The 12,017-nt window shown below is 29.7% G+C and overlaps 1 protein-coding gene across 1 annotated transcript in view; it reads right to left on the bottom strand.

The window, feature by feature from the left end:
• Nucleotides 1-8,243: 8,243 nt before the first annotated feature.
• The window catches only part of LOC145246163 (synaptic vesicle glycoprotein 2C-like), a 72,388-nt gene continuing 68,614 nt past the window's right edge, over nt 8,244-12,017 (bottom strand). The window contains exon 12 of the mRNA XM_080108032.1: nt 8,244-8,560. Within this exon, the coding sequence (XP_079964158.1) occupies nt 8,377-8,560 (184 nt within the window). The 3' untranslated portion in view covers nt 8,244-8,376. The remainder of the gene's footprint in view (nt 8,561-12,017) is intronic.

Genomic DNA, 12,017 nt, shown 5'->3' with positions numbered 1-12,017 from the left:
ATATATATATATATATCTTTCAGTCAATATATATATATATATCTTTCAGTCAATATATATATATATATCTTTCAGTCAATATATATATATATATATCTTTCAGTCAATATATATATATATATATCTTTCAGTCAATATATATATATATATATCTTTCAGTCAATATATATATATCTTTCAGTCAATATATATATATCTTTCAGTCAATATATATATATCTTTCAGTCAATATATATATATATATATATATCTTTCAGTCAATATATATATATATATATATATATCTTTCAGTCAATATATATATATATATATATATATATCTTTCAGTCAATATATATATATATATATATATATATCTTTCAGTCAATATATATATATATATATATATCTTTCAGTCAATATATATATATATATATATATATATATATATCTTTCAGTCAATATATATATATATATATATATCTTTCAGTCAATATATATATATATATATATATATATATATCTTTCAGTCAATATATATATATATCTTTCAGTCAATATATATATATATATATATCTTTCAGTCAATATATATATTGACTGAAAGATATATATATATATAATATAAAGCTGAATGTCTGTATGTGTGTGTGTGTCTGGTCACGACTAGGCTCCTATATGGTTGACTATTTTAAAAAACTGACCACATATGATAGAAAATGTATCAAGACACAGGAATGGGTATGTTTGATCTGGCACAAAAATTGTTCATAAAAATTGTGGTGTCTGCGTTTGTGTCTGCTCCACAAAGTATGGAAATAAAAAATTAAAAAAAAAAAAAAAAACGTTTACAAGTGTTTTTGATATAGATGTACATAATAATACTTTGATAAGTATGTTTTAACTTAAATAGGTATAGTATAATAAAATTCTGGGGTCTGCGTTCCGGCCTCGCCTCAGTAGAATGGAAATAGGCACAAACTTTAATAAAGACTTTTCATATCTATCTGCGTAAGTATACTTTGATAATTATGTTTCAGTTTGAAGAAATATGGTATAATAAAATTATGGGGTGTTCCTTCGCACTTGACCTCAGGTATGGTATAAAAAATTATGGGGTTTATCTATTTTATTTTTACTTTCATAATATTTTGCTTTGGTTTTGATACCCTCAAATTCGAAGCTATCTCTTTACAACTCTTCCTTTTCATAACCTATCATACTTTCATAAATCAGTCCATTTTCTGTAGGCTGTTTTTGAACCCAGTCAACGACAGGTACTTTTGCTAGTATATATATTAACTTAAAGATGTATAATGAAACATTATATATATATAATGAAACATTATTTATATATATATATATATATATATAATGAAACATTATATATATATATATATATAATGAAACATTATATATATATATATATAATGAAACATTATATATATACAAGGAAACATTATATATATAAAATGAAAAATTATATATATATATATATATAATGAAAAATTATATATATATATATAATGAAAAATTATATATATATATATAATGAAAAATTATATATATATATATAATGAAAAATTATATATATATATATATAATGAAAAATTATATATATATATATAATGAAAAATTATATATATATATATATAATGAAAAATTATATATATATATATAATGAAAAATTATATATATATATAATGAAAAATTATATATATATATATATATAATGAAAAATTATATATATATATATATATAATGAAAAATTATATATATATATATATATAATGAAAAATTATATATATATAATGAAAAATTATATATATATATATATAATGAAAAATTATATATATATATATATATAATGAAAAATTATATATATATATATATATATATATAATGAAAAATTATATATATATATATATATATATATAATGAAAAATTATATATATATAATGAAAAATTATATACATATATATATAATGAAAAATTATATATATATATATATATATATAATGAAAAATTATATATATATATATAATGAAAAATTATATATATATATATAATGAAAAATTATATATATATATATAATGAAAAATTATATATATATATATAATGAAAAATTATATATATATATATAATGAAAAATTATATATATATATATATAATGAAAAATTATATATATATATATATAATGAAAAATTATATATATATATAATGAAAAATTATATATATATATATATAATGAAAAATTATATATATATATAATGAAAAATTATATATATATAATGAAAAATTATATATATATATATATATAATGAAAAATTATATATATATATAATGAAAAATTATATATATATAATGAAAAATTATATATATATAATGAAAAATTATATATATATAATGAAAAATTATATATATATAATGAAAAATTATATATATATAATGAAAAATTATATATATATAATGAAAAATTATATATATATAATGAAAAATTATATATATATAATGAAAAATTATATATATATATAATGAAAAATTATATATTTATTTAATATGATGATTAAAATTGATTGATGAGCAAAATATGATGAAAGTAAAAATAAAATAGATAAACCCCATAATTTATTATACCATACCTGTTCACACTTAAAACACTTATCACAATATTCCGTGGATCTATATTAAAAAACCTTGTTAAACTTTGTGACATATTTCCATTCTATGGAGGTCAGGCGCGAACGAACACCCCATAATTGTATTATACCATATTTCTTCAAACTGAAACATAATTATCAAAGTATTATTATGTACATCTATATCAAAAACACTTGTAAACGTTGTTTTTTTTTAAATTTTAAAATTTTTTTATTTCCATACTTTTTGAACCAGGCGCGAACGCAGACCCCACAATTTTAATGAACCACCATTCTGCCAGATCAAACATATCCATTCCTGTCTCGATACATTTTCTATCATTATATGTAATCAGTTTTTTAAAATAGTCAACCATATAGGAGCCTATTCGTGACCAGGCACACACACAGCTTTATATTATATATATATATATATATGTATATATATATATATATATATATAAATATATAATTGTATGTGTGTGTTACAGAAGATCAGTACCATCGGTTTCAAATTCAAACAGCATGTGACCAGCACTCTTTATAAACTCTCCTCAGCCTCATCTTTGTTCTGCAATTTATTTAAACAACTTGATTTCTTTTTTTGCATCTTGTTTTACTCTCATTCATCATTTCCAAAACCCATTTTCCTTTCTATAAACTTGCCATTCCCTCCAATCTTTACTTTAAACATTGGGCCTATTCCTCTTTTACGCATCCTGCAAATGACAACCTCATCTCATCTGAACCAGTCCACATCCAATCCGAGGCATCCTTCATTTCTACCATCTACCTATATTACAGAAAAAAGAGGCTTAATAGAAGTCGACAGGAGTTTTAGCACTTGAAGGGCTAAGATCATTTTTTTTTTTTTACAAGGGAGTCACAACTTATCATGGTCTGAAGACCATTCGAGGATAAGGGCTAACAAATGGTGGTAGTGTAGTAATCGTTAATCATGTAAATTGGGTAGAATTTGGATTATTTAAGGGGGCGGCTCAACAAGAAGTTATTTACATTGGATTTGAAGGCTACCATGTTGTATTCAACTGGGAAGCAGGCCAGCAAAACAGTGTTCACAGGCAGTCAGGTCTGGGAAAGAAGCTGATCTGCATTTAAATTTAGGCACAGTTAGAGAGTGGGGGAAATTGCATATAGTGGTTGTAGCTAGTTGAGTGTTTTTTTTTTGTGAAAGTTTAACAAGGGTGGATGATAGATTGAATGGTGAAAATAGTCTTGACTAATCTTATCACTAAGAGAAAAAGAGCCCATCTTTGCCAAGCATGTGACACTTCAATTTCAGAAAAAACAAATGCTGAAATGAGTTTATGCATCGATCATGTGTGACCAGTGCAGCTTACCATCCATAAAAGAGAGGCTTATTAGAAGTCAATTGATGTTTTAGCACTTGAAGGGTTAAGACCATGGAGCAATAGAAACCAGTATTGTCGTAGAAACAGCAATCTAGTGGCAATCATGTTGCATTGTATAGTGTATCGTCTAGCTGAAACAACTGTCAGTAATTTTCCCCAGTCTTTATATGTACCTAAATCAAAGCTTCTTTCTTAGAAGTGCACAACTGTGGAACTCTCTTCCGTCTGCCTGTTTCCCACCTGACTACAACTTGGATGTCTTCAAGTCCAACATAAACAAATACCTGATGAATCGCCCCCCTTAAGTAAGACACTTTATCAAATCTCCATTACTAACGATTACTATGATACTATTCCATTGATTACTGTACACGCAATAACTCTTATCTCCCCATGTCAAAAAAAAAAAAAAAAGAAAGTATACAACATGAAGTTCTAGTGGTATACATTTTTTTTCCCATCATTCCCTTATTTCAGACTTTCCCTGACCATTGCAACTTCCCTGACAAAGGCGCCTCAGTCAATCAGCAATAAACCTTGGAGGGTGGCCCCCCCCCCCGAACTGCATAGGATCAGCATTACATTGCAATCAACAGAGAGAAAGTCATAATAAATATGGTCTAGACACTTGATTTTGGTACCGAGATCACACCTACAAATGCTGACGCGATATAAACTTGGCGCACGAGTCGCCAATATGCATACATATTTAAATGACAAAACCCGCAATTACATTGCAGCTGTTGTAAATATTAGAAATGGATTTTGTGTCCTTAATACGACTTTATTGATAAGTATGTCCTAAATTGGTGTACTCTTGCCATATCTGGGCAGGAGTTGCCAGTAGCACCCTATCCAGCCTTGATCGAGTTCAAAACCAGATTCAAAACCTATTATGTGATATACTTTTTGTTTCCCTGCAGCCACAAGAAACGTTGCGAGCCTGTCTCTGCTCTATCATTATTTTTATGACAAGTCCTCGTCTGAGCTCCAATTTATGGTCCCCCTTTGTTAAACTTCCACAAAAAAACACTCAACTAGTTACAACCACTGTCAACAGTTTCTCCCACTCTCTATATGCTTAAATTTAAACGCAGATTCCACAAATACAGCTTCTTCCCTAGAACTGCTAGCCTGTGAAACATTGTTCCACTGGCCTGCTTCCCAGCTGACTACAACATGGTAGCCTTCAAGTCTTGAGAAGTGGTCACTCTCTTGTAAAAGAAAAAAAACTCCAGCGGCACCAAGTTATGTTTGTTAGAAACATGTGAAAACTTAAAAATTATTAGTGGCCTTTTTTACGGAGAGAGACACTTTTTTTTTTGTCACCTTTACAATGAGAAAATATTTCAAAATATTTACAAAAATATTGAATTTCTATAACGTCTCACCATTTGCACAAAATATACACAGCAGATTATCTTGATACAAAAATATATAAAAAAAAAACAAAAATAAAAAACTGGAACCACGTTGAGATTACCTTAATTGAAACATAAAAAATTAAATGGAATTTCTTGACATAACAATCCTTGTGAAAGAAAAATGTAAATAACATTTTAATTTTATGTTATACAGATTCCTTGGTGCAAGTCCAGAATTCAACCTAATTCAAAAAATAAATAAATAAATAAATAAATAATAATCATTATGCTGCATGTACTTGTCATGGAACAAAAATGTCATATTCCAAAAATCAGGTTCATTTATGTTGTTTTTTTTTTAATATAAAAAATAAGTTTTCACACATGTTTGAGTGATTCATAGTATACTGTAGATCTGAGGTTGATTTTAAAATCTCATTAGTTCGAATAGAGTTGTCTACCTTTATTAAACATGGTGAACAAAAACAATGTTTCGCTTTGTCATAAAATTTAATTTTCTTGGTTTAAAAAAAAAAATCACTACTTCAATCAATTTATGTGATTTTTGGAACATGAAATTTTCATTCTATCACAGGTATGTGCACCATAGAAATCTTTCTGAATTTTTTATGTTGAATTCTGGACAAGAACTGATTTATTATGATGTAGACAAATTATGCAGAAAAATTATGTAGGCAAATTGTTATTATGTAGACAAATTGAATTTTCAAATTGTTTCGGATATTTTTTCATTAAAAAGTAAAAAATCATTTATAATTATATAATATGAAAGATATTTGATAATTTGAAATCTATCAAATCAACATATGTCTATATGCCTACATACATAATTATGCATACACACTTATACTGACAGACACTAACCCGTCGTATAGCTGTGTGCCTACATATCCATTTATTTTTCAAGATAATGACAATACAAATCAGTAAATATGAACTTACTGTTTGATGTAACCGGGATATTTATTTGTTTAAAATTTATATTTCGGATATAGACCCCATCTTCAGAATTTTCTATATGTATATAGTATTTTTGTATAAAATTCTGAGGATGGAGTCTATCTTCGAAATATAAATTTTAAACAATATTTGTTTAAGTTTATAATATTACGTTGTAATTTGGCTTATAAACATTTTATATGTATTTTATTTTTTAAATTTAAACAACATTTCTATCATGGGAAAACAACTGACATTCAAATATATATTTTCCTCAAAATCTCTGGCCTTCATACAGGTGAGACTAAAACTTACTGTTATGGTTTCAAATGATATGAAATAACAGCAAGGGGAGACTTGATTCCAAATGTTTCTCATATGTTATATCCCCTCTCTTTTGGAAATAGGGTACGATTATGAATATCTCGTATCAAATAATACATATACACTGTGAAATTTACTTTATGTATGAAAACCAAAGAGAGGAAATATAACATATAAGAAATATTTGGAATCAAGTCTCCCTTTGCTGTTATTTCAGATCATTTGAAACCATAGCAGCAAGTTTTAGTCTCCCCCTCCAGGCCACTAAGATGTGGTAAATTTCAAAATTTCAAATTATGAAACATGTTTTAGAAAACATAATTATAAATGATTTAAAGGGGAAAATAATGCTAAGTTTAAAACAAAATACAACTAAGTAGTTTGTTTTGGGTTTAAAATTTTCTGTTTAAAAAAAAACAAACTAAGTAAAAAAAACAAAACCTTAATATGAATAAATATAACGTTTAAGACATTTTGTGATAAGAATTATTAATTTGTATTAATTATATTATTTCTTCTCATCTTGGATGTTTTTTCAGAGAATGTTGGCCGATGTGACCTCTGACCTTCTTGTCGAGCAAAGGAACGAAAGCTAGACAGCACGTAAACCCGTATGCAACGAACAGTGTTTAATATATCTTGGCAAGATTATCCCATGAAGCAGCAACTTTATGGCAACCTACCTGCCATATCTACTACCGTCTACTTTCTATCAATTAAATAAAGGATTCCATTCGAAATTCTCAAGTTCAATAAATCATATCTTTTAAGAGAATAAAAAGTGGATCTTATTTTGTCATCGGATTCCATGAGCGATGTTTCTGACAATGAGAAAGAATTGCAGTTTTTCTGGATCAGAATGTATTAACCTAATATTTATGGCAACCTACCCGCCATATCTGCTACCGTCAGGGAGTAACGTCTACAATTTGCCAGCCACTGCCAGAGAAGTAACTAAGAGCTGGTGAGAAATGTATTGTTGCGGACTCCACGGCACGAACATAGGACGACATAGATCCACGTAAATTCAGCAAATTGCATATGACGCCAACTGTGATCCTGAAGAGCTGAGGCAGTTGACGGAAGACAGGGAAATCTGAAGAGAGACAAAGAGTCACATTGGTCTGGGCAAGGAGCCTGACTAGATCGATTATTGGCTAGTTTTTAACTTTGTAGTAGGATGTTTTTTTTAATAACTCCTGATATTGTGGCTTCATGCCTTGTTTGGAGGGATTTTCATAAAAAAAATAAAAATACAGGTTGGAGGTTACATCGGTCAAAACGTGAGAATAACACCCAATATGGGAACAACAATCATACAAAATATTTAGTTGTGAATTGCCAATTATTTAAATTTGGCTTTGTCTTACTTAAAAAGATCTTAAGTCAACCATTTATGAACTCGTTTCCAAATAAAGTTCGTAATCTAACTTACATTTTTTTTTTTTTATATAAGAAATTGTGCTGTCAAGAAGCTCTTAAAAAAAAATACAAAATAAATAAATTAAAAAAATAAATAAAAAACCTTGGTGAAAATCCCATTTTTCTTTCCAGTAAATAAGGTAAAATTTTTAAAATATATATTTTTTCCGTATAAATATATATATATATATATATATATATATATATATAATATATATGTTTTCATTTTATGAAGAGAAAAAAAAAAGGAGAATCAAAATAAAACACTTTTTCATCATTTGTTCTTTTTTGATAAAAAGAAAAAAAGAAATTATTTTATAAGATGTCCCGACCCGTCATGTCCGGAAGTCTCAACGCCATAAGTCCTCCAAATATCAACAAGCACGATACCATTACTAGTGGAACTGAACAGTTGGCATCGACCAAAATTCCAAATATCAAATTTCCACTGATAGCACCGATCCGTATTGATGCTGACTGTATTCCAAGACCTGTCGACCTACAAACCCAAAAGAAAAGGAAAACGAGTCAACAAAACCAACGGAAATAGTTAAGACATAATCACCAGCACTTCTCTTCCATACTGTGGTAGAAAGTATGACAAAATTCTTACACCTGAGAGTATCCTGGACCTCTACAAAGCCACCATTCGTCCATGCATGGAGTATTGCTGCCACATCTCGGCTGGTGCGTCTACCACTAACCTCTCCCACTTGGATAGAGTCCAGAAAAGAGTCACCAACCTAATATATCCCACTTTGTCAACTAAGCTCTAATCCCCGTCCCATTGCCGCAATGTTGCATCTCTATGCCTGTTTTACAAATATTTTAATGCAATGTGCTCTGATGAACTCGTTGCACTTGTGCCCCCTCGACGTACATATCTCCAATAAACCCACTTAGCAAGAAAATCTCGCCCCTTCACTGTTGAGGTCCTTAAATGGCAGAAAGCTTTCTACTCTAATAGTTTTTTCCCCTTGAACAGGTAGACTTTGGAACTCCCTTCCTGCTACCTGCTTCCCTGACTGTACTGATATGCAGTTGTTTAAATGTAACAAAAACCAACACTGTGTTAATCTTTTCTAGGCATGGTCCCAAATAGTAACCCCTTATGTCCAAGTGACAACACGCCTTGTCAGGGGTGAACATGAGTTAAAAAAAAAGAAAATCCTAAGGTCGATATTGTCCATCATATTTACAACTTCTCATAGTAATAATAATTACTCAGGATAAATTCAAATGGGTTATGCTCAGGTAGTGGGGAAGTGAACGCAATTCCATTTTATACACACAAGCTCGCAATTTGTGTGACCTTTTTATTAAATTCCATGAAATGTAATCTTTACATCTAATATTAACTTTAAACTGATGCTTTAAGAATAAAATTAAATATCAACCGGTCCAATCCCCTATGAGTAGAATTTCAAGAAACGCCATTCATTTCTCCTTAGCCAATGGCAGATCATTGTTGTCAAAATCATTATTTTCAAATATTTCAACAATTCTAATCAGGATACATTCAAGTAGTGGAGCAGAGGACGACTTTACTTATCACATCTAATCTTAACTTTAAGCTAGTGCTTAAAGAATTAAATCAGATTTTAATCCATGCAATCTCTTATATACATCATAATCATGTTGACACTCTGGTTCTCATTAGATAAAAGAAAATAACAATAAAACCACTGTGTTGTCATTCATAGCAAGTAATAAAAATAATAAAAGTAATAAATGTGCAAAAGGGACTTACCTCAAATTTTGTGTCGCGTGAAAGGTCGAGTTATGAGTCGACAAACACAATAAAGGAAATAGATCCCAATAGTTAAAGCATAATAATCATTTCTGTTTGATCATTTACTTTTTTTTTTTTTGCTTTCAATGTAAATATTAGTGTTGCGATGATTAATCAGGAGTTACTATAGTAGGGGGGTTAGGGTATGATGAAATACCTTGTTGCCATTCGGCAGCAAGTAAGAAAAGTGCGGAAGGAACTTCAAATTCCTGAGTCGTTCTGTGTAGCATGTAAGGGGTATGGGGAACAACAAAAAAAATGCTGGTCACACCTGATTGTATGCTGGCGGGTCTCGCTAAATAATGTGCAATCTCATCGCAGATATGCAAATAAGATGGTGGCAGTTTAAATAAAAAGCCTGTTTTCAGAGAAAGAGTTTTACGTTTGGGCCATAGCGTGTGGATATATAGCAGTATTGAGGCACAACAACTTTAGCCACAAAATTCTTAGGTGAAAGTACAGAATAATTAATCTATTTTTATAATTAATCACATCCTCAAAATTGATATTTTCATTTTCTCTTGCTTTGTGTCTACCTGCAATAGATTTCTATATTTGATATTTTGCTTTTTATGTAAATATTAGTGTTGGAATGATTAATCAGAATTAAGAATCAGAAAAAAAAAAAAAAAAATCAGAATTTTGGGGGGTATCAGAATCAGAAAAAAATTTGATTGTTGCTCATATGCAAATATAGTGTCAACTTGAATAAAATTTTCCTTACTCTCTGTCTGTGCCTAAAACTAAATGAAAATTCTACGAGCAAAGTTACTTTCCTAGAACTGTTCATCTATGGAATACAATACCATGAGGTTGCTTCCCAGCTGAATACAACATGAGTTTTTGGTGAATAGTCCTCTTAAATAATTAACTCCTACCTAATTTCTACCATTACAGATCATCACTATGATCAGTAGCTCTTATCCTTGAGTGGCCTCTGGACTTTGATAAACGGTTAACCCCCTCCTAGCAAAAAATAAAAAAGGTTAAAGAATAGCTGCAACTAACAAGGAGAACTTCATGCAAGCCAGACAATTCTGAGCTGAGGCACGATCTTCATGAGCTATATCCAAAAGTCAAACTTATTTAAGAACAAGAAGTGTGAGACTATCGCCCCACCCCCACCCGTGTTGGGAAGTGTGAAAACAAAAAGGAAATAAGTTTATCAGCAATGGAGAGGAAGTTGTTCACCAAGGTACACAAAAAGAAATCTGAATAGGATTGTTAATCAAGGTGTGGCAGTGATTTGGAACAAAGAACCAAACAATGGAGGTCATTATGTTTAGAGGTAATTACGGGCAATTTTGGGAGTGTCAGTGAACTTTAGGACAGTTGGGGGGAGAGAGTACATGGGTTTGCAATGGTTGACGACAGTTTTGAGTTAAGGACTATTGTGAGTTTGATACAGTTGAAGACGGATCGTGACTTGGACCAGATCGATAGAGTTTTTGGAGATCAAGATGAGACATTGACAAACACGGTCTCGACAAAACGTAGATGTGGACCTTTGCGTATCGTGAGCCGCTGTCGTGCACACACGCACACACACCAAAAGTGTAACTGATATTTGCAGAATGCGTTTGTGTTTTATGCTATTTTTTTAATACTTGTAAGCCACTGTACATCCTTCAGTAGCCGCTTATGTGAGAGACAACAACATGGCCAGAAGAGAAGACGATTGATTGGTTGTTTTACAGCATATCAACCCCTTTTCAGGTTATTTAATGCCGAATCCAAAGATTTTGAAGTAAATTTTTTTTAATAGAATATATTTGTTGTTTTCAAGTCGGTTTCTATTCAACCCATAGTTAGGACCAAATATCCAAAAATTACAAAAAAAAAAAAAAAAACGGTCAGGTAGAAAATTAATCATTAATGAAAAGTTTTTGAAGACAATTAGTGAAAAAGATTTGCTAAATTGACTAAAGATTTTCAGTTTTTATAAAAGATTTCTCTCCCTTTAGTAACAATTAGAACTCTCTATAGAGGATGAGGCTGGCGGATTTTCCAACGAATTACAGTCACACACGCGTCTGTTTGAGTCATCTCTCACAGACTCTTTGTTGTGTGTGTGTGTGTGTGTGTGTGTTTATGTTGAACAAATTCCATTGTTCTCTTTGTCTGGTCATTGACATCATATCCAGGTGAACATCTACGACATCCA

This window comes from Euprymna scolopes, chromosome 23 (genome assembly GCF_053919585.1).
Source record: "Euprymna scolopes isolate OS-2025 chromosome 23, ASM5391958v1, whole genome shotgun sequence".
Lineage (NCBI taxonomy): Eukaryota > Metazoa > Mollusca > Cephalopoda > Sepiida > Sepiolidae > Euprymna > Euprymna scolopes.
Note: the sequence above shows the minus strand (reverse complement) of the source record. Positions and strands in the feature narration are given on the sequence as shown.